The sequence below is a fragment of the Eschrichtius robustus genome, chromosome 16 (assembly GCF_028021215.1).
Source record: "Eschrichtius robustus isolate mEscRob2 chromosome 16, mEscRob2.pri, whole genome shotgun sequence".
Classification (NCBI taxonomy): domain Eukaryota; kingdom Metazoa; phylum Chordata; class Mammalia; order Artiodactyla; family Eschrichtiidae; genus Eschrichtius; species Eschrichtius robustus.
In genome coordinates this window covers 63915945-63943226 of record NC_090839.1, presented here as the reverse complement: position 1 = coordinate 63943226, position 27282 = coordinate 63915945, and the positions used below count along the sequence as shown (strand labels likewise).

The following is a 27282-nucleotide window of genomic DNA, read 5'->3' as shown; positions in this document are numbered from 1 at the left end:
TGGATCCCTTGGCGCGGGATCTGGAACTCGAGGGTGGGGGTCCGCGTAGTCTGAGGGTGGGGAAGAAGGAATGCCAGACATGGGGGACCCATGCGAGCCGGGGAGAGCAGGGGGTGGAAATCAGGAGGGGAGATTCAAGGGTGTCCGGGCACGTGGCGGGGATCGACGAGCAGGGGAAGAATCCGAAAGGGGAGACACCAGTATGGGGCGAGTGGGGTCTGGGCTGAAACTGGGGGTTCCAGGGAGTGAACGGGGTCTGGGGTGTAACCCGGGGTGTTTCGAGGGTAGTGGGAGATCGGAGGGGTGGAGGGGAAGGGCAGAAGCCGGAGGGTCGCAGGTCCCTGGCGGGCTCTCAGGCCCGGGTTAGCGGACCCCGCAGGTGGCTGGGCGCGGGTCCGGACCGCGCGCGGAGGCGTGGAGAAGCCGGAAGCCGAAGCCGCAGCGTCCCGCCCCGGCCGGTCCAGCTCCCGCCCCCGCCGCCCGGAGCTCCTCCCCGCCGCCCGCCCGCCAGCCCGCCAGCCCGCCAGCCCGCCAGCCTGCACCGCCAGCTCAGACCTCCCGGCTCGACTGGCTGCGCGGGCGGCGGTGAGTGCGGCGCGGGAGGGCGGGCGGCCGGGGCGCGGGTGGGGGGCGCGGATGGGGGCGGGCAGCGGCCGGGGCGCGGATCGGGGGTACCCCGTGCCGGCGGTGAGGAGCGAGCGGGCTCCGTGCGGCGCAAGCACCTGCTCCGGGCTCCACGCGGGTCGTGGCGGCCGGGAACCCTGACGGGTCCCCGGGGTCGAGGTGGGGTGGAGGGCGTCGAGGTCCCGCCTCGATCTTCCGTGCGGGGCCGGTGAGGCCGGGTTTCCAGCCTCTCGGCGCCTGTTCCCGCCGCGGGACGGGCTGGTTCCGTTCCTGCTCTGCTAAGTGGGCAGATCGCCCGCGGATCGCGCGCGGTGGGGTCGTCCCGCCCCAACCTGAAAGCGCGCCCCTTCCTACTCGCGGGGCCGCCTCCCCGGAGAGAACGCCCCGAGGCTTTTCAGGAAAGTCTCGACTCGCTCTGGTGGCAGCTATCTCAAAGTTGAGATTTCCAGAATCCTCACCCGGTGATTCAGAAACAAAACCAAACAACAAACAAAAAAGCCCGACGAGTTTCCGGACGCCGGTCCCAGAAATTCGACTTCTAGGGGCCACGGCATCTGCGTTTTTCCCCCTGACTCCGGGGGTTCCCCGCAGGATTGAGGACGGCTCTCAGCCGGTGACTGTGTGGACACCCGAGGGCCTAGGGAGCCCCCAGCAGATGAAAATCCGGGACACAGAGCAGAGGGAGCCTGGGCCCTGGCTAGACGCCCCCTTCATGGGGGGTAAGGTGGGCACCCTGTGAGTGCAGGGCTGGGCCGGGACCCCATCCACTGCCGGTGCTGGATGGATGCCAGTGGCACATGCCGGCGAGGTGGACAAAGCCCCTCCCTACCAAGATAGGCAGGTCGCCCCCTCCCCTCTGCTGTACAGGCCCCTGTGGATCTGGGCAGTGGGGTCATTGTTGTGCCAGAAGCTCTTGGTCAGGGTCAGGGAGAGGAGGTGATGGGAAATGGGTGTATTCTGGAAGGGCTGTGCATTCCAGTGATCCGGCCAGCTGGTCTTTGAATAGTTTTCTGGTGGCTTTTGTGCTTCCGATAAGTGGGGCTGATGTCATTGCCTGTTGGACTGAGCTTTGGTGGCTGGGAAATCCAGTTTCTGGAAGCCACAGGACCTTCCCATCTTAGCCCATCAGGGTAGACTCTCCCACCGGTCTTCCTAAGGGGAATAAATCCTTGGCCTGGTGAGCTGGCCCTGGTTCAGGCGCTGTCTGGAACGCAGGTTGGCCCTGCAGTTCCCCTGGGGCCCTTTTAAGGAAAGACATGGTTTGCATTAGTGTGTGCTTGACTGCCTCCCTTACCTTCCTACTCCCACCCCAAGACGTCTCTGGGTGACTCTTAAAATGGGACTAACCTGGATGCCGTGTAGTGGGATGAGCTGGTATCTGGGACTCCACCAGCATGTTTGCTTTTATCACAATTGGCTCGGAGTCCAGAAAGCAGGTGACTTGCTCTACCTGGCATAGAATAACACCCATGCTGCACTTGGCTTACCTCTCAGCCAGTCCTTGCTCTGGAATTTAAATGTGCACCAGACTCTCTAAGAAACATTTATTGTAGATCTACGATGGGAGAGGCCCATCTTCCCTCTTTCCTGTTACTTTAAGGCATGAGTAATGCGTGCTTTTATTCAAATTTGTAAAAGTATCCTTGTTGTAATGTTTTCGTGGATTAAGTGACTCGGTGATTGATCTGAGATGGAGAATCAATTTCTGAAGTCTCTAAAATACTAGATTGAAGTCATTTCGCTGTCTCTGGAGAGTAAACTTCCCTTTGTTCCTGTGGTCACTTTTACGGGATAGCTGTGGGGAAATAAAGTGCTACCCTTGCCTCGTAAAGGACACAGAAGAAATGGCTCCCGGTCCTGAGGGGTTTATGCTGTGGGTGGAGAATGGAAACACACACAGGTGAAAAGCCAGTGCTCAGCAATGCCCTTGTGACTCTGGAAGGATTGAAAGGAATGGAAAGGAGGGAGCTGTGAGCTGGGGGCCAGGTTACTCAGGGAAAGTTTCATAGAAAAGCAGAGGCCTGAGTACATATAGCAGAAGGTACATGTGGACTAGATGGGCAGCATTCCGAATGAGCAGAAGGGGCTCAGCAAAGCTTCGGAGGAGGCACAGACTAGCCCATAGTTGAGGACAGTAAAAGGGGAACCACTGAGAGCAAAGGAACCGGAAGGCCTAAGTTCATTTTCAAGGAGATAAGGCATGCTTTGTGGCCATTACCCACAACCAGAGGTGCTATGGTGCCACTCTGAGAACGGGAGTATGCCATCAGGGACTTAAAATTCTCCCACCGAAGATGAATCAACCCCAGCTACAGTGACGGTGGAAAAAGCGAGATCTGACATGAAGTCCTAGAGTCTTGGCACCGTGACTTGTCCTTATTTGTGCTTTTACTGCAACAAAAATAGCTCAGTGGGTGAGGTGGTCCATCTCATCATGCAAATAAGGCCTCCTTAACTCTGCTTACTTCAGTACTGACGTGTTTATGGTGTCTTTGGTGCCCATTTGGCCCCCCCATGGCCTGTTCTGAACTTGACTGGTGTTTACTTATCTTAACATTGTTATTTGAGTTCTAAGTGGTACTTTCCTGGGTTCTCACAATTTCATCTTATTGTTTGCACTCTGGGCAGTCAGGATTACACTTTGGTAGGGAATGAAGTTGTCCCTTAGCCGCAGGTTATTTCAGCAGAAGAACTGTGTGTAGTTTCATAGGGTTTAAGGCCTGGACAGAAGAAAGGAAATATCAAGGGTGTCTGTGTGGTGATTCCCTGTTCACCTAGTAGGTAGGAAGTTAATTCACCAAGATCGGAAAAGCCAGAGGCACTTTCTTCTTTGTGGGTGAAGAAGGTAACTTCAGGGAAAATGATGATGGAGAATTGAAGCTTACTTAGCTCATGGAGTTTTAGAATTGACAGCGTTCCTGGGCTAAATTTAAGAGCTTCGCATTGACTTGCCCTAACCTTGATTCCAGGGAGGTTATTCATAAAGGCTGCATTGATAGTTTTTAAAGTTATGTAAAAAATAACAATATTACAGAAAGCGTGAAAGATAAAGAAGATTATCAGGTATAATCTCACCCTGTGAACGAAACAACTAGCATCAGTTTTCCTTATTTGGCAGTTTTATCTTTTGTCATGGTGCCTGCTTTTTTATGAAATTGTAATCAGGGTACATATCATTTTGTCTCCTGATGTAGTCCCATTAATATTCTCATTGTGCTGTTTCATCAAAAACTATCATTCATGTGGAAACTGGGGATGTGGTTTCACCAGGAATCCAGGGGGAAATTGCCCTCTCTGATTCTGGGGGAGCAGCCCAGCTCCCCAGTGGAAGGATTTTCCATTCTACAAATCACTGTAATTTGTAGTTATACCATCTTTGAACCTGGCTCTCAGATTGTGGTCACTTTATCTTTGACTTGTGAAACAGACTGAATTTAGAAGATGTCATTTGAAAACATGTCTCTGAAATCTTTCCCTGTGAGCTATGGTATTTTTGAACTGAGGGAGACCGAATCTGAATTTGTTTTGGGGTCCATTAGCCTAAGAACCTTAGTGTAATTTCTCACTTCCTTTCCCAAAGAGAGTTGGAGATCCCAATTTCCCCTTTTGTCTAAATTCTTCCTCCTTACTGACTGAGCGTTTAAGAAGCACCATTTGCCTGGGACGTTTTCTGGTGCCATAAACGGGTTAAATTACATTACAGCAAACACAGCGTCGCAGAATCTTTGTGTTTTAAAGGTTGCTAGCCAGTGGCCTTTAGTTTAAGAATTTTGAACAATATTTGATTGGCTAAATGTAGAAGTCAGAGAGTTCGTTAGGGTTTTTGAAATCAGGTTTCACTTGTGCTCACATTATTGTAAAGAACATTTTTCTCTAGAGACTGTGAAAGACCAGCTCTCTTTGACCTCCTCAGCTGGTTCTCCACCTTGTGTACAAACTAGACTGTTTTCTTAGGGGACCTGACAATTTGCATGTGTGTGTGTGTCCTTCTTTTGCTGAAGGAATGCCTTTTTTTCCTGGGGTCATTTCTGTGATGTATACTCGGAGCAAGATTCTTTTCTGGGGCCGCACGGTGGGGGCAGAGAGTGGAATTGAATAGTCTTCCTCTTTTTCTTCCTGAAAGAACTGATCTTAGAGGATTAAGTTGGTGGTGAAAAAGCTGCTTTATCTTCTCTCTGAAGGCTTTGCCCTTTTGTATGTTGTTCTGATACCTAAATCTAGAAAACAGGAGGATATATTTTTAGAAGAGTTTATCACCTACCTGTGGTTAAAACCACTTTGTGAGAGTTTTAAAATCTATCTTAAGGGAGGGGGTACAGATCTGTGGCCGGGAATCAGTGTGCATTCAGCTGGGAGGTTTGGAGATTCATTAAACTCTAAGGCCCATTTGCTTAAATATGGTGATATCTATCTATCTATCTACCTACCTAAGTATCCATCCACTCATCCTCAGTGAGAAATAATAGAAACCCTGATCATCACCCCCGCCTCCACTTAACCTTTCCCATTTAACCAAAATATACTTGAGAAAAAAAAAAACAACTTAAAAAAGTAAACCTTAAAATTTTTTTTGTTTTTGTTTTTAAAAACTGAACTTGAATGCTTTTGAGTGAAGCCTGCCTGCTCCAGTTCATCTTATAGTTTAATTTTAGATTTGCAGGAAAGTAGCAGTTAGTGCAGGAGTTCTCATCTACCCCTCACCCAGTCGTCCCGTCTACCACCCCCCCCGCCCCCCCCACAACATCTTACATCATCACCGCAGGACATTTGTCAAACTAGGAAACTGACATTGGTACCTCACTGTTAATCACATTCCAGACGTTATTTGGAGTTCACCAGTGTTTCCGCCAATGTCCCTTTTCTGTTCTAAGATCCCACCCAGGGTACCATACTGCATTTAATCACCCCATCTCCCAGTCTCCTCTGGTCTACTACGGTTTCTCAGTCTTTCCTTTCCTTGTTTTTCATGACTTTCTGGAGAGTACCGGGCAGAGATTTTATAGAATTACCCTCACATTGGGTTTGTCTGATGTTTTTCTCATGATTGCACTGGGGTTATGGGTTTGGGGGAAGAAGGCCACAGAGATGAAGGGCTCTTTGCATCACATCACATCAGGGGGTACGTGATACCCACGTGACATTGCTAATGATGTTAACCTTTGTCTCTAGGTTAAGGTGGTGTTCGCCAGGTTTCTCCATTGTAGATAGTTACTCTTCTTCTCTTTTCCTAGACTATTCTTTAAAAGCAAGGTACTAAATCCAGTCCACACCTAGGAGAGGGAGGGGCTAGATTAAGCTCTACCTCCTGGAGGGAGGGGGCTTCTACACATATCATTTGGAATTCTTCTGTAAGGAAGATCTGTCTTCTTTATTTAGGAAATACTTCTCTAGTTATAAGATAAGTAAGTACTCGGGATGTAAATGTATAATAAAGGTAATTAATATGGCTGTACATTATAAATGAAACTTATTAAGAAAGTAAATCCTAAGAGTTCTCATCGCAAGGCACAGAATTTTTTTCCTATTTCTTTAGTGTTGAATCTTTATGAGAGGATGGCTGTTCACTGAACTATTGTGGTCAGCATTTCGTGATGTATGTAAGGCAAATCATTATGTTGTACACCTTAAACTTACACAGTGCTGTATGTCAGTTATATCTCAAACTGGAAGAGAAAACTACCCCCCAAAAATACACTCTTTCAAAGAACGTGCACTATAGATTCCCCCATCGTATGTGGGATATATATACGCCATATGTGCGCATGAAATCTCAGCTCTGCCGGGAGGTTGTCTGTGCATTGCTTTCTCTAAAGCTCTGGGGGATCCAGAGAAACATGGAAGATAGCCCTTCCCTGGAGGGGTGTAATGCGGTCCAGTTAGGGAAACAGAATCTAATTTGCAGACAGGAAGCAATTAGGACACAGGGGGAAGGCTTCTGTCATCCAGGGCTGGGTTGTACAGGATAGGCAAGGGGAAGCGGGGCATGCCTTAAAAGACTGCAGTAGCTAATGTTTACCACCCTGTTCTCACCTTAAGTCTTGCTAAAGGCAAGACTGTTCTATAATTTTCAAAGGTATGACAGTTATAAAAGCTACAGTCATCTGGACTATGGCCAGAATTGAGAAAATAAGCAAATAGGAGTCTCCCAAGTAACGCAGGTATTTATCATCAAGATAAATGCCCAAGCTTGTTTACTTTCCTCATGGGAGGCACCCAAGGAAACTAGTAATTCATACTTTACACAGAGTTCTTACACACTGGGTTCTGGTTTTCCAGTTCTCGGAAGCTTTGAAGCAGCAAATGGAGGAGTAGGATGGGGGCTGCCAGCAGCCTGGGGTATCACAGAACCACAAGATGGTGACACAAGCATTTCCCTTCCTCCCTCCCTTCCTTCCTTCCAATCTTCCTTCCCTCCCTCTCTCTCTTTCTCTCTCTCTTCCTTTCTTTCTTGACTTTAAGAAGGCAGAGAGAAATAATAGGGGATCACTTTAGAAAATGGTTAAGAGATTTTCAGGGGAGAGATATTGAAAGAGGGGCCTCGATCAGAATGAAGCAACACCAGAAGTTATGAGACTGGAGTTTTTGTTGTGTTGAGACGTGATCTGGGGAGAAGACCCCTTGGCTATGGGCCTTTGGGCCTTTGATGTGTGTTTATACTGACGGGGAGTTGTTGGATGGCTTCTGCTGTGGTTGCTTTCTCCTGGTATTCTAGGTTTTGAGGCTTATTTTTAGAATCTGAATTCTCCCTGGCAGGAGTTGAAAACTTTGGGGGGCTTTTCAAGTCGCTCTTGGGCTGCTGGTTAATGAAACAGAACCTGCGTGGGGGTCCCTCCCCAGAAGGTCCAGCCTGGTAGCCTGGTCCCCACCTCACCTGGGCCAGGCTCTTTGTTTTTTTTTTCTTGGCTGTGCTGTGCGGCATGCGAGTCCCCGACCAGGGATAGGACCTGCTCCCCTTGCAGTGGAAGCGTGGAGTCTTAACCATTGGACCGCCAGGGAAGTCCCAGGGCCAGGCTCTTGATGGCGAAAGTGCGCCTGTAACCCGACCCCACCCTCCTGGCCAACCACTGCTCACCCCCCGACAGGACACAGGTGTGCCTGCCTCTGTGTCTTCTGCCATACTGTTCACCCCCCTCCTGTTCTGCCCTCGCCTGTGTCCTTCTCTTGTCTTAGACCCTCCACTTGCCTTAGAATCTAGGCTCAGTTTCCCCTTTGCGTTTGCTCCCATATCTCCCCGTGTTGGTTAACTTTGCCTCCCTAAATGGGTTCCTTAAGGCCAGTGAGGGAGGGTCCATGCCTCCCCAATCCCACATCCGCCATCAGCCTTCAGAACCTCCCGCCTGAAAAATGGATCATAGCATAATATGTGAAGAGAAGAATTTTATTTTGGCCAATAGGATGTTGTTAGTACAGATTTGGGGCTGATATAGCAGAAACGGTGGAGTGCACATCTTTTCACCAAAGAGAAGTAATCAGTAACTTTAATGATGACGTCATTTCACCCAGAGGTGGGAGGACAAGAGAGACCAACCTGGGGAGGGCAAATATGGGTTTGCAGAAGAGGCTCTTTTTCCCCATTTAAAAAAAAAGAAGTTTTGGGACTTCTCTGGTGGCGCAGTGGTTAAGAATCCACCTGCCAATGTAGGGGACATGGGTTCGAGCCCTGGTCCAGGAAGATCCCACATGCCAGTTGCAGAGCAACTAAGCCTGTGCACCACAACTACTGAGGCTGTGTTCTAGAGCCCGTAAGCCACAACAGCTGAGCCTGCGTGCCACAACTACTGAAGCCCGCACGCCTAGAGCCTGTGCTCCGCAGCAAGAGAAGCCACCTCCATGAGAAGCGCGTGCACCGCAATGAAGAGTAGCCCCCGCTCGCCACAAGAGAAAGCCCGTGCACAGCAACGAAGACCCAACGCAGCCAAAAATAAATAAATAAATAAATAAATAAATAAAATTTATTAAAATAAAAGGTTTAATGTATTTTATTTTAAATTTCATTAATTTTAAAACTTATTTTATTATAAATATATCATAATTAATATAAATAATTAAATTATAATTAATAGATTATAGAACTGTAAATTTTTAAAGTTATAAATATGTTTAACTTGTTAATTTTTTCTTAATTTAATTTTCTGATTATGCAATATTGCTATGGCTCAATATACAAAAGATCAACTTAGGGTATAAGAGTGAAAAGCATTCATCTGGCTGCATCCCCCAGTGCACCTCCCCCCTCTGCTTACAGGCAACCACTATTACCAGTTTCTTTGTTTCTTTTTCTTTCTTTTCTTTTTTTTTTCTTCTTTTTGGCCACATCATGCAGCAGTGAAAGCGCGGCGTTCTAACCACTGGACTGCCAGGGAATTCCCAGTTATCAGTTTCTTGTGTATCCGTTTGGAGGCATTTTATGCATATTTTGCAAAGAAATACATGCATCCTTCTTCGTTGTACCCAAATGATGGCCTATGACAATAAACACCATTTGGGCTTTTTTCATGCACTGATACATCTCGGAGATAACTGCGTTTCTGCACATGACCTTCCTCATTCTGTCTTTTTTTTGTGGCTGCGTTGGGTCTTCGCTGCTGCGCACGGGCTCTCTCTAGTTGCAGTGAGCTGGGGCTACTCTTCATTGTGGTGCACAGGCTCTAGGGCACGCGGGCTCAGTAGTTGTGGCACACGGGCTTAGTTGCTCTGCAGCAATGTGGGATCTTCCCGGACCAGGACTCAAACCCGTGTCCCCTGCATTGGCAGGCAGATTCTTAACCACTGCGCCACCAGGGAAGCCCCCTCATTCTGTCTTCATGGTTGCATACCAGTCCCTTGTGTGGATGCACCATAACTGGTCTACCCAGGCCTCTGCTGATGGACAATTAGGTGGTTTCTGGCAACATTGCAGTGAGTACCCTTGTGTGCTCATCATTTTGTCGCTGCACCCACGCATGGGGTCAGCTGTGATACAGATTCCTAGAGGAGGAATTGCTGGGTTAAAGGACTCATGCATGTTAAATTTTGGTAGATGCTTCTGTTGTGTGAGACTCAGGTTACCTTCTTACCGGCTCTGGGAGAGAGGCCTGTTCATCCACGCCCAGGCCAGCTCTGTGTACAATCAAACCCTGCTCTTTGCCGGGGTGAAAATGGCAAATCTAATGATGGGTGAAAAAGATCTTGGTATCAGTTGTGGATTTGTTTAAACACAGACCTTTCGTTTTATTTATTTATTTATTTATTTGACGTATAATCGATTTACAATGTGTTAGTTTCTGGCGTATGGCAAAGTGATTCCGTTATACATATATATACATATTCTTTTTCATTATGGTTTATTACAGGATATTGAATATAGTTCCCTGTGCTATACAGCAGGTCCTTGTTATTTATCTATTTTGTGTATATTAGTGTGTACCTGCTAATCCCAAACTCCTAATTTATCCCTCCCCACCTTCCCCCTTTGGTAACCATAAGTTTGTTATCTCTGTCTATCAAACCTTTCACTTTAGAATAGTTTTAGATTTACAGAAAAGTTGCAGAGCTAGTGCAGAAGTGCCCTATGCTCCATCCAGCCTCCCCTACTGTTAGCATCTTACATCATCAGGGTGTATTCGCCACAACTAAGAAACTGACATTGGTAACTTCCTGTTAACCAAGCTCCAGACTTTTTGAGTGTCACCAGTTTTTCCACTGGATTCCATTCCAGGGTCCAATCCAGGATCCTACCTTTTGTTCGGTTGTCACCTGTCATTCTCCTTTGGTCTGTGACAGTTTCTCAAACTTTCCTTTTTCCATGACCTTGGCTGTTTTGAGTTCTGGCCTGGTCCCCTGTAGAAAGTCGCCCAATTTGGGTTTGTCTGGGGTTTTCTTGTGATGAGCCTGGGGTCAGGGGTTTCGGGGAGCAAGGCCACCAAGCCAGAGTTCCCTTTTCACTCCGTCAGATCAGCAGGTGTGTGATGTCCACATGACTTCTCACTGATGATATTAAGCTTGACCATCTGTCTCTGAGTCGCTTTAACTGTATCTCCCTGCTTTGGAGAGAGATAAGCATCTTTCTGTATGTGAAGACTGGGTTGGCTGGGGTGGGGGTGGGGTGGGGGGGAGCTGTCCAGGGGTGGGTCGTGGTCAGCATGATGGGTGTGGGGTTGAGGAGTTCGGGGGACCGTGGGCATTGCGTGCAGCCCCCCGAGTCCCTGGGGACCTGCTGTGGACGGGCTGACGGGGAGGCACAGCCCCTGAAGGTAGAGGTGCAGGGCCAGGCCAATGAGGCAGTCCTTCCAGAGGAGATGCCAGCAGCCTTGGGAGAAGAGGACAGGAAACGGGAAGTGGGCTTGGAGGGGTCATGGCCAAGGGAGGAAGGAGGCTGGTGGTCAGGGGTGAATCCGTGGACACGGAAGAGAAGCAGGGAGCCACAGGGGCTGAGGACCCAGGCTGAGGGAAGACAGGGGTTTTGTTTTTTACCTTTTAATAAGGAAAGATTTGAACCAACCTAGAGATCAGGAGAGAAGCCAGCTGAGAGGGCAGGGTTGGCAGGAGGGGTCATTGTTGGAGCAAAGTCCCCCGGACGTGGCGGGACGTGGCGGGGTGGCCATACTCGTGGGCTTTAAGTGGAGTTTGAACCAGAGAAGGGCTCCTTCAGTACCGAGGGCGGGCGGACAGATGCCTGGGAGCTGGGGTGGGAGGTTGAGGGGCTCAGGTCTCTGATGGGGGGCACCTACCGTGGGAGGGAGAGAGACCCCTTGGGAGTCTGCAGGGCCAGAGGGGGATTGGGCAACCTAGCTAGGAGGGGGCAGGTTTGTTTGCTCTGGCTGCTGTAACAAATTACAAGCCTAGTAGCGGAAATAACACGTTTATTATCCTACAGTCTGGAGCTCAGAAGTCCAAAGTGGGTGTCACTGGGTGACACTCAAGGTGCTGCATTCCTCCTCGAGGCTCTAGGCCGGAATCCATCTAGCAGCCGCCTGCATGTCTTGGCTCGTGGCTCCGTGGGCCAATTTCAAAGCCAATGGGCCTCTTCTCTCTTTCAGGCCCTCCTGCTTCCCTATTCTAAGGACCCCTGTGGTTGCCTCAGGCCCACCTGAATCATCTTCTCATCTCAAGGGCCTTAACTTCATCACAGCTGCAGAGTCCCTTTTGCCATTTAAGGCATGTTGTGGGGATTAGGATGTGGACAGCTTTAAGGGGCATTATTCTGTCTGTGCACTGCAGGTGGGAGGGTCAGACTGTAGGGGGTTTGGACAAACAAGTAAAGGCGTGAAGGTAGAGGCCTCAGAACAGGGGCATGTGGTGTGATGGGGTCTGTGCTTGGGTCCTCCTGCCTCCTGGCAGTGAGACCTCTGTGTCACTGAGGGCAAGTGACCCCCTCCCCGGATTTTACTCTGCTTCCCTGTAAGTAATTAGAACTAATGCTTTTGTAGTGACCCGCGTGCCCAGTGTTCTGGGCACATCCAACTTGCAACACTGTGAAGGTGTGGGTACGATTGTTAGCCCATTTTCCAGATGAGGAAACCAAGGCACAGAGAAATGAAGCAACTCACCCAAGTTCACACAGCCTAGACGTGGCAGAGTTGGGATTTGAACCGAGGAAGTTTGGTCCCAGTTACTGCTGTTAAACATTCAACCTACCTTAAAATCCTATCGTCTTAATTTTCTTTGGACCTTTTTTGTTCCCCTCTCCGTGCCCCATCTGCTCACATTCTTCCATGTCTTCTCTTTTCTCCAAATCACTGTTGGGTATTCAGCAGGCCAGGTCGTGGTCCACGTCATTCCTACTGACCCCTGAGAGGTGGGTGGTGCCCGCCCATGCTTGTAAATGACAGGCGACACACACACAGGTGTTTCTGAAGACCCCACATGCGACCGTATCTTGGGTACCAGGCAGAGACATCCCACCTGTAACATTTCTGAGCCCAGTGGCCGTGGCCTTGCTTCTCCACCAGGTCGGTTCCTGATCAGAGTTGCCTGTGAAGCCCATGTGTCTTGTACAATTTGCCCAAGGAGAATACTCAGCATCGGGCATTACCTCTCTGGCCTCCTCCTCCTTTGCTTTTGGACCCTGCCTGCCTGTCAGTCATTTCACCAGAAAGGATTGGGAGTGGGAAGAAAAAAATCACCTGAGACTCCTTAAGCCCCTCATCTGCCAAGAGTCCCCCTTCCATCCGTGCTGGTTATAAGTAAGCACTGAGGGTGGAGATGTCGCAAAGGTGTGAACTCCGTCCCCCCCCCCCCCTTCCACACGTGTCAGCAGCAGTTGCTGATGTTTATGGCATCTTGGGGTAGAAGCTCGTTAGAGCCTCTGAGTTTTCTTGACACCCATGAGAAAAGATTGTCATTTTTGGAGAATGGTTGACACACCATCCATGTAGAACAAGTGGCTTCAGAGCCATGCCAAGGACCAGGTGATGAACATGGAGTGACAGGTGTTACTGAGTCTGGGCTGGTGGCAGCAAGGAGCCTGCTCATAAGTTCAGATCTTGGATGGATGGTGCAGCCGCAGGAAGCGCCTCCTTCTCACTCTCTTCTGAAATCCCAACCAGAACCAGCAGTGGTTGTCGGCAAAATTCAGGGGCGCCTTCTGCAGAGCCCGGGGACGAGCAGCCTCAGAAACTTGCATCAAAGAGTAAAAATGAACCGATCTTGAAGTTTAGAGACTGGCTTTTTTTGTCTCTGATTTTATCTTATTTGTGTTTGCTTGCCTCCACACTTCCCTTTTCAAGTTCTTTCCACCCACATCTTTTTTTTTTTTTTTTCTTCAAAGGGTGTGAGGAGAGCCCTTCTTTCTTTTTTTTCTTTAATTAATTAATTAACTTATTTATTTATTTATTTTTGGCTGTGTTGGGTCTTCATTGCTGCGCGTGGGCTTCCTCTAGTTGCGGCGAGCGGGGGCTACTCTTCATTGCAGTGCGTGATCTTCTCATTGTGGTGGCTTCTCTTGTTGCCGAGCACGGGCTCTAGGTGTGTGGGCTTCAGTAGTTGTGGCACGCGGGCTCAGTAGTTGTGGCTCACAGGCTCTGGAGCGCAGGCTCAGTAGTTGTGGCGCACGGGCTTAGTTGCTCCATGGCACGTGGGATCTTCCTGGACCAGGGCTCGAATCTGTATCCCCTGCATTGGCAGGTGGATTCTTAACCACTGCACCACCAGGGAAGTCCCTCCACCCACACCTTGATCTTCTGCCTGGACATCACAGGGTGCCCTGTTGAGAAATACCATTCTCCCCAAGGAATTCTGGAGGAAACAAAGGATTCCAGACCAATTAAGTGATTCCAGTCCTGGAGCATATTTGGCCAAATCCTCATGTTACCTTGAGCTGAACTGCGAGGCCATCTGTTATCGAGGCCTGTTGTTAGTAACATCTTCCTATAAAAAAATACCTTTATTTTTGTCAGATTCTAAGTTGAAGCTCTTAGGGTAAGACCCTCCCATTTATGTCTGCTTCCGAATCTTGATGCCATCCAAGATGGGTCTTGGTGTCCTTTTTACACATAGGTATCCTTTTCTCCAAACATTTGTGGAAATATCGGGGTGACCAAATTGTCTTGGTCTTTGCCAGGGACTTTCCCAATTTAGGCACCAAAAATCCTGTATCCGGGAGAATCCCTCTGTCCTGGGCGAACTGGGACAGTGGGTTACCCTATGAAGCACCCATGATGTTTTGAGCTTGGTTCTAGGTGCTGGGGATGCAGATTTTAATAATTTCAATCCCTGCCCTTAAAAGGCCCACAGACTGGTTAGGAAGACGTCTTAGACGAGAAAGGTGCCCTGTGACAAGTACAGCAGAGAAGCATATGTTAATGACAGCTAGCACGTGCTGAGGGCATATGTGTCTCTTGTTGCTCTGGGTCCTTTTCGCAAGTGGATTCATTTAATCCTCCCAAGACGTGAGGAAGAAGCTGCCAGTGTGCTCATTTTACAGATGGGAAAACTGAGGCACCAAAGTCATGCCCAGGGGAACTTTGATGTGACCATAGGCTGTCTGGCTCCAGACACTGCACCCTTGATTTCTGCACTGTGTAGAGAGAGGTTCAGGAGGAATTAGTTCTCCTCTGGGAAAGCCAGAGATCACCTCTTGGAGGAGGTGACAGCCAAGCAGGGATGTGATGGGTGAGAGGAATTTGCAAACCCATAGGAAAGGAAGGAAATAGGGGGCAAAGAGGAAAGAGCATGCTTGGGGCATGTTTGGGGACATCCAAGCCAGGCTGCAGACACATCAATTTGCAACTGTGGTGGGAGGTGAAGTGAGAGGCAGGGTGGGGAGTTAGGGGTCCAGCATGTCCTGGGAACCCCCTCCATCCCAGGCAACTCAGGACCTTAGGTCACCTTAGTCGGGGGGCACGTTGGCCGGTGTCAGAAAGACCCCAATGGTCTCAATTTTAGGTAAGCAGGCCACTGAATGCATTGAACTAAGGCTAGTGGTGGATTTGGAGGCTCAAATTGCAGGCCTTGGCTTGTGATATGGAGACGATAGATAAAAGATTTCTAGCACTGCCTTTTTCTTTCTTTCTTTTTTCTTTTTATTAAGGTAACATTCACCAAACATAAAATTCACCGTTTGAAAGTGTACAGTTCAGTGGCAAGTAGTGCATTCATAGTGTTGTGCAACCATCACCTCCATCCAGTTCCAGAACATTTTCATCACCCTAAAAAGAAACCCCATACCTGTTTCCTCCCAGTACCCTCCCCTCCCCACCCCCAGCTCCTGCACCATTAATTGGTTTTCTGTCTCTGGATTTACCTATCCTGGGCATTTCGTATAAATGGATGGAATCATACAATGATTTCGCATCTGGCTTCTCTCACTTAGCATCATGTTTTCGAGGTTCATCCCAGCAATGTTTTGGAACCGCTGTATCAGTGATCGAGCTGGTCGGCCAGCCATCTCTAGGCTTCCCAGAAGTCAGGCCCCTGCCTCTGAATTTAGGATTCCAGGCAAACGCTGCCAGGCTGGGACCCCAAGTTATCCAGTGAACACCGGTGCAGGCTCAGACCGAGTACAATGACTCCCAGAGCTTGTGTGAGCGCCCGGAATAGCAGCTCCACCGGGGTGTTTCCGGGAATTCTAAGACTGTTTAGGCGTTTTTTTTAGGAACAAATCTGCTGCTGAAAGTGACTCGGAGTTTCTTCCTGTGTCTCGAGGTTTCAGGATCAATTCATTAATCTCAGCTCAAGGCGCGAAGATCACTGCGCCCACCAGCGTGGCTTCTCTCCAGGATTTTGAGGGCTTTTTGCTACTGTCTTTCAACAGCGATATTAAAAAGCCTGCTCTGAGACTCGGTTGGCATGGCCTTTGCCTTTTCTTCCCTGGGAGCTGCAGCAGGTGGCAGAGATATCCCAGCCCCCCACTGCTGCTTGAAGCAAATGTGGCATCTCAGAAGTTCTGAGATCTCCCCTTCGTTGCTTGTGTCCCCCAGGCGAGCAGGAACTGCTCTGTGGATATCTACCTTTGGCAGATCACTGACCTCCTGGACGCCTGATTCTCATGAAAGACGTAGATCGTTTTGAACTGCAAAGTCCTCGTGACAAAATTAGTTGGAGTCCATAATGGGCAGGTAGTTTTTTAAATCTCGTCTTGAGTGTGTGGTGTGAAAGTCTGTGTATATGCATCTTCACGGGTGCTAGGGAGGCAGAGAGAAAGGGGGTGACCTGTCGCCTCGGGCTCAAATGTGTTGCTTCCACTGAGAATTGATTTTCCTTTCACGTTTCATTGGGGGGGTCAAAGTGTGCAAAACGAGCTGCTGATTGTGTCTGGATCTCCCAGCCTGGGAGGTATTTTGATGAGGTCTAAAGAGCTCCAGAGTCTGAGGGGCATGGGTTCAAACCACTCCCTCTGTGTAAATTTGGATAAGCCGCTCAACCTCTCTGGGCCCCAGTTTTTTCATTTGTAAATCGGGTTGATGACAACAATAATTCCTGACTCAGTGGTGTGGGAATGACATGGGATGATGCATGTAAGGGCGTGAATTACAGGCCCGCTGTGGTAAAGTAAGAGCCCGTTTGGTTCATCTTAATGCAGTTGTGAATCTGGGATGGGGTGCGGAGTAGCAGTTGTGAGATGAGTAGTAGATTGTGCTCAGGCCAGGACCTCTGGACTCTGAGATGCCAAAATAAGGCGTAACCAGTCTGGTTATTTGGAACCCCTGAGCAACCTTTACTTTCCTCCTGGAGTGAGGGAGGACCCAGCAGATTCAAGACCCAGAGGAGTGATGGGTGCAGGAGGAAGTGGATGCCAGCCCAGCCCTGCTTGGCCCCAGTACAACAGAAGGGAGTGTCCCTCCGTCTGATCACCCTACCCCTTCCTTGTGGGGATCACCCTACCCCTTCCTTGTCCACCTCCCTTCCTTGTGGCTCACGAGATTAAGTTGCGAGAGGGCTGGGCATGCCTGGAAAAGAACACGCAGATGTAAGGGATCCTAGGACTTGGTCCGTAAAAGGTTCAAAACTGAGTTCGGACAATTGCATTTCTGACACCAAGAAAGGAGGAGTCATATTTTAGAAATACTCAATGAATAAATGTGGGTGATTGGCGAAACTCACTGGGCCCAACTACCTCTTTCCAAACAGTGAGTTCTCACTGGGGATCCAAGGGAATGAAAATTGGTTCTTGGGGGAGGGGAGAGGTGAAAAAAATCTGAAATATTACAGTGGTGTGTGGCCCTCCAAAACTCAACCCTGCCCAACAAAATCTTATTTCTTAGTATTTAATTTTTCTTGTTAGGTAGAAATTAAATTATATTCAAGTTAATTAATTGAATTTAAATATAATTTAATTTTTTTCCTTGGGGGCCAGGGGTAGGAGGGGAGGGAGGGAGGCAGCTATAATGAAAACAAGATTGGGAAATCCTGTTTAATACTGGGTTCAGTGAATGAGCTACTCCCAGACTCATTCCCTTAGGCCTGCCCAGGAATAAATATCCGTGTAGCCCTCACTGCCCATTTAAGAGAATATCTTTCACCCAGCGAATCGTTGAGTCTTAGAACAAGGGATGTTTTCAGCTAGGGACCCCAAACTTCCAATTGGCATATTTACGGATGAGAGAGTGGGGCCCAGGATCATGCAGCTGGTCATGGGCCAATTTCCAAGTTCAAGCCTGGTTCTTTTTTATTGATTGATTGATTGATTGATTGATTGATTGATTGGCTGTGTTGGGTCTTCGTTGCCGCATGCGGGCTTTCTCTAGTTGCGGCAAGCAGGGGCTACTCTCTTTGTTGCGGTGCGCTGGCTTCTCACTGCGGTGGCTTCACTTGTTGCGGAGCACGGGCTCTAGGCGCACAGGCTTCTGTAGTTGCGGCACACGGGCTTCAGTAGTTGTGGCTCGTGGGCTCTAGAGCGCTGGCTCAGTAGTTGTGGCGCATGGGCTTAGTTGCTCCGTGGCATGTGGGATCTTCCTGGACCAGGGATCAAACCCGTGTCCCCTGCATTGGCAGGTGGATTCTTAACCACTGTGCCACCAGGGAAGCCCAGCCTTGTTCTTCTTGCATCAGGAATGCGTCTCTTCATGCATCAGAAATGCCTCCTTTTCCTTTTCTGTAACCAGTGGTCACGATTCGGCTACCTAACATTTGGCCCCAGTGCAGCGTGGAAAGGCAGGGCCTCTGGTTCGAGAAGTGTTTGGAATTTCAAGATGGCGGCAGCATTCAACCGAGCTTGGGGGGCCCTTCTGCGTGTAGGGCCCCGTGGGACTACACGGGTCACATGCTGGTGAGGTCAGCCCTGGTCACATTTTCCATATTTAAAAAAAAGGGGTTTGGAATGCCTCTCTCTGCATTTGGAAGGAGCTAATAAAAGAGTCATTCTGAGATGGTGGAAACAGAAATCTCCAGCCCTTAGCATTTTCTCGATTCCTGCGGGGGCAGGTGGAAGGTGGGTGGAGAATCGCCTTCAATGTGTCCTTTTCAGTGACAGTCGAGAAAAGCCAGTCTCAGGGGCTTAATAAGAAAGTTAAACAACTGGGGAGGGAGGAGGGAGACCCCCTTGTTTGTTCCTTTATTTCCCCCCACAAAGCTCCCCGTAACTGTGGCAACCTGGGTTCTGCAGAGACTGCACCCCAGGCACCCAGCGCCACCAAAGGATTCTCAAGGCCGTGCTTTTACGTGGCAAAACTGTGGCTTTTCTGTTTTGTTAAACTAAAAGACGCTTTCCTGTGGTTTCCAGTTTGTCCCAGAAAAATGGGTCACAAGTATTAGATGGAATTGTGCTAGTGCCTCAGCACACAGGCGGCGGCGGCTCTGGAGGGATGCAGGGTTCTCCGCTGACAGTGGAGCGTGTCTGTGTGTCTGTGTGTCCACATGTGTGTCTGCCCTTAAGAATTTCACATTGTGGGGGTGAGGAGGGGGCTGTGGAGGCCAGGTGAACAAATCCTTTCTGGAAGGGTGGCTTAGTGGCTGGCTAGGTGGGCCTCCTGCCCCTGGGGGAAACCAAATTAAAAAGAAATGGGGGTGGGGAGAGAAAAGGAAAAAGAGAGGGAGAGAAATGGGATTGACTGAAGTGGCATTTCCTGGCCTGGGGCCTGGGGCCTGGGGGAAGGCAAGCCGTGGAATTTATTTAGAAAGCTTTCAAAGCAGCTGGTTATGTGTTTTCCTTCCCTCCCTCCCTCCATCCCTCCCTCCCTCCCTTCCTTCCTTCCTTCTTCCTTCCTTCCTTCCTTCCTTCCTTTCCTTAAACCATTCTAGACTGTTGCTCTTGTTCTTTTCAGAATTATGACCGTGTTTATGTGGCTGTTTGATCCAAAAGCAATGTTCCCGAGAGAGAGTGTCCTGAAGTTCCAGAAAATAGGATGTGACCACAAGAAAGATGACGATGGTCAATTAAAACAGGGGCAGGGGTGGGTAGACATTAATTTCCAGAACCAGAAGCTCAGGCCCTTCCTTCCTTTAGATGTCTTGGCAAGAACCCCGCCTCCCCCCAGCTTCCTAACACCTGTGTGTTCGCTCTCAGCAGCATGATTCACAATCTCTGAGTTTCTTCCCTTTTGGAGGAGAGAGGCAATGGTTTGACCGGAACTATTTGCAGAATTTGGGGCACCCCAGGACCTTCTGTTTCCCCTCCCGAAGCACTCTGTTTGCAACCACAGCAAACTGTGCTATTTTAGGCTTTCTGGACACATGGTGCTTTCTGCTCTTGGGGGGTTTTTTATATGACTCAGTTTTCATAATAAATCGTGTAGGCAGCTCTGGGTCTGCCTTTCCTGAGACAGGAAGGGACAGTGAGTCCTTGACGTTCTGCACGGATGTAAATTACCCGGGAGCACGAGGCCGTGTTTCCCCCAGCTGAAGTCTCCTCCAGCCCAGTGCACGGATGTGGGGAGGTCCTGGGGCCAGCCGGGAGGGGACAGCAGCCAGTGTTGGAGGTGAGCCTGGTAGAGAGGCATCCTGGGGCTGATGTTTGTGGCCGGTCTTCCCTCCTACTCTGCGTTTCTGTTCCTGTGGGACAGAGGAAATTGACACAGTTCTATACCTTAACCACTTTTCACAGTCGGTCTGTTTTAAACCCTGAACCTGTTTTCACAAAGATGTTCTGGGGTCAACCCCCCACTGTAGACCGGTGTGTAGTCTCCCCCCAACCCTGGGCCTTCCACCCACACACAGGGGCCTTCCGAGCTTTGCTTCTTGTTTCCCTTCCAGACCTTCTGCTTCATCTACCCTGTCTAGGGTTGGACCTTTCCTTTTCTCTATAACCTTCCATGGCTCCTGTCCCATAGAACCAGAAAGCGAGCCACATAGGCAATTTAAAATTGTTTAGTAGCCACATTTTAAAAAGTAAAAAGAAACAGGTGAAATGAACTGGAACAACATATTAACTCTGGCTATCTAAAGTATTATCATTTCAAACAAGAGGCGATATAAAAAATTATGAACGAGGTGTTTCACATTAACATTTTAAAAATGCTTTGAAATCAAGGTGTATTTTACATTGACATCATATCCCAAATCGGATGCTAAAATTTTATCAAAAACATTTGATCTTGATTCAGAGTTCCTTAAATTTGCTGTTGAAAAAGTAGATTCACATACCCAAGGAGTCCCAGACTTACATAAAAAAGTTCCAGTAAATGAATTGTGTATTCGATTTTCTTTCTTTCTTTTTTTTTTGTGGGATCTTAGTTCCCCAACCAGGGATTGAACCCGGGCCCTCAGCGGTAAAAGCACGGGGTGCTAACCACTTGGACCGTCAGGGAATTCCCTGTATTCGATTTTCAATTTAAATAAATATAACTTAACAATTCAGTTCCTCGGACGCATTTCAAGTGTTGGGCAGTGTGGTGTGGTCGCTGGCGACCATATTGAACAGCCCACATAGAGACCATTTCCATCCTTCTGGAAAGTTTCCCTTGGACAGCCCCAGGCTTATAGAATGAGGTCCAAACATCTCCATAGGACTTTCACAATTTTCTAGAACCCAGCTCCAACCTGTCTGGCTTTATTTATGGATTTTGTTTTATGCATGGTCATTTTCCCATGCCTCTCTTTCCACTTTGAAAGCCCTTTCATCTCTTCCCCCAGAGAAATCTCCTCTTTCGGGCTGGGCTGAAAGGCAGAGCGTCCTTGAAGGATTCTCCCCTTCTCCCCGCAGCAGAATGAATCGATTCTGCTTCCCACGGGATCTAGAAGTGGAGGCATGGTGCGTGGGAAGCAGCACAGGCCCGGCCAAGCCCCCGGACCGTGGCCCGCTGCCCCCGGAGCTCCGTGCCCCGTTTCTCCTGAGACAGGTTTGAATGGATCTTCTAATGCAGCGTTAGCCCTGCCCCATTGGAAAAACAGAAGCAGACAAAGGACGGCACTGTGTCCTTCTCCAGCTGCCCGGGGGCTGCCGAGCATGGGACCGCAGACAGGAACACACCCTGGGTCCAGGCCATGTAATTCTAGGCGGGCATAAGTTCTGCAGGGAAAAAAAAACCCGGTTCTTTGCCCTCACAAAAGGAAATATGTGCCTGGCTGCTCTGATTCTCACTTTTCAAAATGAGAACTGGTTGGTTTGTGCGTCCCTGTGTGTGTTTACTTTTTTAAAACTATAACATATATACAGAAAAGGGCACATAACTTAATCTTACAACTCGAATTTTCACAAAGTGGGCTTTCCCGTGTAACCACCCCCAGATGAAGAGAACGTGACTAGACACCCTCACCCACCAGCCTCTTCCAGACTCTCCTTCCCCTCCCAAGAGTAACCGTTTTCTTAACTTACACCCCCAAGATTCCTTTTGCCTGCTTCTGGACTTCGGGTACATGGCATACACGGTGCGGGTTTCTTGGCATCTGGCTTGTTTTGCTCAGTATTTGCCATAGTTTGTGGTTGGCTTTTGAAGGCCGTTGTCTTTTCCGTCACTTGAAACACTGATAGTAAAAACTGCAGTGGTTAATTTAAAAAAAAAAGAAAAGAAAAGAAAAAACGCTAGCTATGAAAGACAGGTCTTGGTTGGGTGATGGTTTCAAGTGTGAAAAAATTTATGTTCATATTTGGCTGATGTTTGCCCTGGGGATTTGGGTAATTTTCTCTTGTCATTATCTACCTTCTTTCTTTTTTTTTAATGGAAATGCAAAGGGTGAGCAATACCCAAGGCAGTCTTTTTTTTTCTTTTGGCCACTCCACTCGGCATGTGGAATCTTAGTTCTCCAATCAGGGATTGAACCTGTAGTGGAAGTGTGGGGTCTTAACCACTGAACCGCCAGGGATGTCCCCCTACCTTTTACCTTTATGTAGGGAATCTCTTGTTAAGGTTCTCATTCTTGGATCTGGAAGGGATGATGTTAACTCCCTTTCTGGCTTTTGGACAAGACTGGACACAGGTCATTTCCTGATTGTCTTTTGTCAGTTAGAAAATGAAAGAAATTCAAAAAGATACATGTCCCACAATGTTCATTGCAGCACTATTTACAATAGCCAGGACATGGAAGCAACCTAAATGTCCATCGACAGATAAATGGGTAAAGAAGATGTGGCACATATATACGATGGAATATTACTCAGCCATAAAAAGGAACGAAACTGAGTTATTTGTAATGAGGTGGATGGACCTAGAGTCTGTCATACAGAGTGAAGTAAATCAGAAAGAGAAAAACAAATACCAGATGCTAATGCACATATATGGAACCAAAAAGCAGTACTGATGAAACTTGTGGCAGGGCAGGAATAAAGATGCAGACATAGAGAACGGACTTGAGGTCACAGGAGGGGGAGGGGAAGCTGGGACTAAGTGAGAGAGTAGCATTGACATATATACATTACCAAATGTAAAATGGATGGCTAGTGGGAAGCAGCCGCATAGCACAGAGAGATCAGCTCGATGCTTTGTGACGACCTAGAGGGATGGGATAGGGAGGGTGGGAGGGAGGCTCAAGGCGGGGGGCGGAATATGGGGATATATGTATATGTATAGCTGATTCACTTTGTTGTACAGCAGAAACTAACACAACGTTGTAAAGCAATTATACTCCAATAAAGATGTTTTTAAAAAAAAAAAAGAAAGATTGAGGGTGGAAAAGAGAGATGGGAAGATGTCAATTGAATTTTTTTTTTAAATTAATTAATTAATTAATTTTTGGCTGCGTTGGGTCTTCGTTGCTGCACACAGGCTTTCTCTAGTTGCGGCGAGCCAGGGCTACTCTTCGTCGCGGTGCGCAGGCTTCTCATTGCGGTGGCTTCTCTTGTTGCGGAGCATGGGCTCTAGGCATGGAGCACGGGCTCTAGAGCGCAGGCTCAGTAGTTGTGGCGCACAGGCTTAGTTGCTCCGCGGCATGTGGGATCTTCCCGGACCAGAGCTCAAACCCGTGTCCCCTGTATTGGCAGGTGGATTCTTAACCACTGCGCCACCAGGGAAGCCCCTGTCAATTGAATTTCTGATCTGGTGTCTTCTGGTTTTGCTTTAGGTAAAATGTCTGCTCCAGGATCCTACCAGGCGGCTGCTGGACCTTCCTCGGTGCCAACTGCGCCCCCATCCTATGAAGAGACAGTTTCTGTTAACAGTTACTACCCCACACCTCCAGCACCCATGCCAGGGCCGGCCACGGGGCTCATGACGGGCCCGGATGGGAAGGGCATGAATCCGCCTGCGTACTACACCCAGCCAGTGCCCGTCCCCAATGCCAATGCAAGTACGTACGGCCTCCCGGGCCCCCTTACCTCTCCTTGGCCCTCCGCCCTGGGACTCCGTGAGAATCAGGAGAGTGGCCGTAGTGACTGTGCCCCAGAGTCTAAGCAAAGTGCCAGTAAGTCCAACTTTCCCCCTTGTCCTGAAATTTCACATCTAGTCTTGGGTTCCAAGTCAGTGAGGCTTTTGGCTTTTCCATAATAAAGCACAGTTTATGAACTTTCCCACGTCCACCATAAACTGAGCCTCTGGTGTTTATCACAGAGGCACAACCAACCGTCCCGGAGAAATTTGGGAATGGGAGTTTGCTTTTGGGAGCTCCTGCCCTTCCTGCTGAGGCTTGGCGGGAGAACCCCTGCCCCGAGGCCAGGGCTGGAGTAGGAGAGGGAGAGGATGTAGCCGTGAGTGAGGAATGGGTGAGCTGAAACCCACCCCCAGCCCAACATCAGTGCAGGTGACTCCCCTGCCTTCCAGCAACTTCTTCATGTCCTTGCCCTTTGGTACTTCCTGCTGCCCATCTGCACCCAGGTATGTAGCTGATTCAGTATTACAAGCAGCTCAGAGAGCGGACCTGTGAGTCAGACTGCCTGGGTTCACCAGCCTCCTTGTCCCTCGGGTTCCCCATCTATAAAATGGGGCCCATCAAGTACCTACAGCCGGGGGCTGTTAAGATTAAATAAGGTTCTGTGAGTAATCATTGGATAAATGTGAACTATTGTTGTCATTGTGCTCAAGTGACTTTGACTCCTTGAGATGGAAGAGGACAAGATAACGACTTCAGACTATTTTAGATCACACTCTGATCAATAAATAACTCATTCTTGCACCCCAAATAACCCTTATTAAAATTTACGTGTAAGTGCTAAATTATGCTTTGATGCTGGCTCTTCTGCAGGGGGCGGGGGCGGGGGTGCTTTCTAGGTCTTTCTGGGAATATTGTCTGGTTAGCTCTGGGTAGCAGTTCATGTCCCCTAATACATAGATCACAGAAATGGCATTTCAATAACATAAAAAAGAAGAGAAAAAAGTCACTTTGACAGAACTACGAGCTTAAACAACTTTGCCGAAAACCAAAAGAACGTGCTAAGCTCTGAGAGCTTTGTGATTTCCATCACCCGAGGTGCTCTTCTGATGCTTGTGGATGTCCGCGCATGTTTTTCACATAGTTTTCTCTTTTTAGCATGATTTCGTATACTCACTGCGTGTATCAATATGCTCCCCCGACTTGTAAAGAACTGGGCCAGTATCCCCTGGCTTGGTAAACGCCAGCCTTATTACTGGGCATTGGAGTTTGCTAAAGAGACCGTGTGAAATGCAGGCTTGTTTATGGAGGATTCACTCTGTACCAGGCACGGGGTGAGGTTCTTTACTGCCTTTGTCCCATTTAATCCTAGCGACAACCCTTATTATTCCATTTTTTAAAAAGCAGCTTTATTGAGATAGAATTCCCATACCATAAAGTTCACTCTTTTAAAGTATACGATTCAGTGGTTTTAGCATATTCACAGAGCTGTGCAACCATCAGCACTAATTCCAGAACATTTCCATCACCCCAGAAAGAAACCCCCGTCACCCTCCATCCCCCAGCCCCTGGCAACCACTAATCTACGGATGAAGAAAATTGAGGCTAAAACCCATCACATCACTGTTTCTGAAATGACCATCTGCAGACCACCTTCATAGAACCACTCAAGAGCTTAAAAAGCGGTTTGGGGACCCTGCCCCAGACTTGCCGAATCAGACAGTCTTGAGGGCAGGACCCGGGAATCTGCATTCTCAATAAGCTCCGCACTTGAGTCCAGAGACAGTTGAGTTTGAAAGCCTGGTGGAGCTGGGCCAAATCTCCTCCAGAAACACACAGTCCTTTCCCCCATCTCGTGTGTGGAGGTTTCCAGAGCCCCTCAATTGGTAATTCTGGAAATCTGCCACTGTTTTCTCTTCTTTCCTTTTTGTCATTTTTCTCCCTCCTCACCCATCCCCAGTTTTTTTTTTGTTTTTTGTTTTTTTTTTTCCCAGTTTTTTTTTGTGTGGTAAAATGACACATAACATAAGATTGATTACCTTAAGCATTTCTCAGCATACAGTTCAGTGGCATTAAGTACGTTCACATCTTTGGGCGATCATCACCACCTTCCATCTCTTTTACATTATACAAAACAAACTCTATACCCATTAAATGGCAACTCCCCCTTCGCTCCTCTCTCCCAGCCCCTGGCACCCACCATTCTACTTTTTATCTCTATGAATTCAACTACTCTAGGTGCCTCCTATCTGTGGAATCAACAGTATTTGTCTTTTTGTGACTGGCTTGTTTCACTTAGCCTGATGCCCTTAAGGTCCATCCATGTTATAAGATGTGTCAGAATTTCCTTCCTTTTTTTTTTTTTTATTTTTTAATTTTTTTATTTTTTTTTCCTTCCTTTTTAAGGTTGAATAATAACCCGTTGCATGGATGGACCACATTTTGTTCATCCATTCATTTATGAATGGACACTGGGTTGCTTCCACCTTTGGGCTCTTGTGAATAGTGCTCTCCTGAACATGGGTGAGCAAATATCTGTCGAGATCCTGCCGCTACTGTTTTGCATTTAATGAATGTCTTCCTCGTTTACTGATTGGCCGGTTTGTTCTGTTCCTTCCATCAGTCGCTGTGCAGACAGTCTACGTGCAGCAGCCCATCTCCTTTTTCGACCGCCCGGTCCAGATGTGTTGTCCTTCCTGCAACAAGATGATCGTGACTCAGCTGTCCTATAATGCCGGCGCCCTCACCTGGCTCTCCTGCGGGAGCCTGTGCCTGTTGGGGTAAGTCTGGGGTCCACTCAGACCCCGGGCTCTCCCGAATTCCTCTCTTGTAGGATTTCTCAGCCTCAGCACCTACTTCTGTGTTGTGGGGGCCTGTCCTGTGCCCTGTAGGATATTGAGCAACATCCCTGGTCTCTACCCACTAGATACCAGGAGCTCCCCTGCCCCCGTTGTCATAACCAGAAATCGTGCCCAGTTGAGAACCACTGCCCTCGAGCATATCAGCCCCTGGAAGCTGCTGTCCCATCATTTCTTCTCAGACCACTCCTGGAAGCTGCTGTTCCATCGTTTTCTTCTCAGACCACTCTCTGCGTGTAGGGGCAAGCATAGCAGCCATTTGTATCTGTGTACAGCGATACCCTTGGGGATTTCTTTTTCTTCTAGAGTTTCATGACCTAATTAATAATGTTTGCTTGACTCTCAGAGAAGCTTTAAACATTCTATACATTAAAATACTTTATAGTCATCTCTTCAAAACTTCTTATCCTTTTAGGACCCCCAGTAGTTTTCTGTTGCCTACACAAGGAGGGTGTGTAAATATTTATGTCTGCACCAAGGGTATTATGTTGAAAGAGATAATACTTTCTGTTCTGGGAGAAAGTTGAGGAAGCACCGTTTAATTTTTTTTTTCCAAACAGATAAAGGCAGCCTCCTTATTCCTGGCCATGCAAGTCACTCAGAAAACCATAAGTGCTCCGTTTTCTTCCTCGAAGGAAACCGTGTTTGTGTGTTTCTTTTCAGACGCCCTTGCCTGGCTCTTTCCTCATTATCTGCTCGTGACTTA

The 27282-nt window shown here is 48.4% G+C and overlaps 1 protein-coding gene across 1 annotated transcript in view; it reads left to right on the top strand.

Annotated features, from left to right (window-relative positions):
* The first annotated feature begins 520 nt into the window (after positions 1-520).
* LITAF (lipopolysaccharide induced TNF factor) overlaps positions 521-27282 on the top strand; it is a 29352-nt gene continuing 2590 nt past the window's right edge. Inside the window, exons 1-3 of the mRNA XM_068566049.1 lie at positions 521-585; positions 23476-23700; positions 26342-26498. Of these exons, the coding sequence (XP_068422150.1) occupies positions 23481-23700; positions 26342-26498 (377 nt within the window). The 5' untranslated portion in view covers positions 521-585; positions 23476-23480. The remainder of the gene's footprint in view (positions 586-23475; positions 23701-26341; positions 26499-27282) is intronic.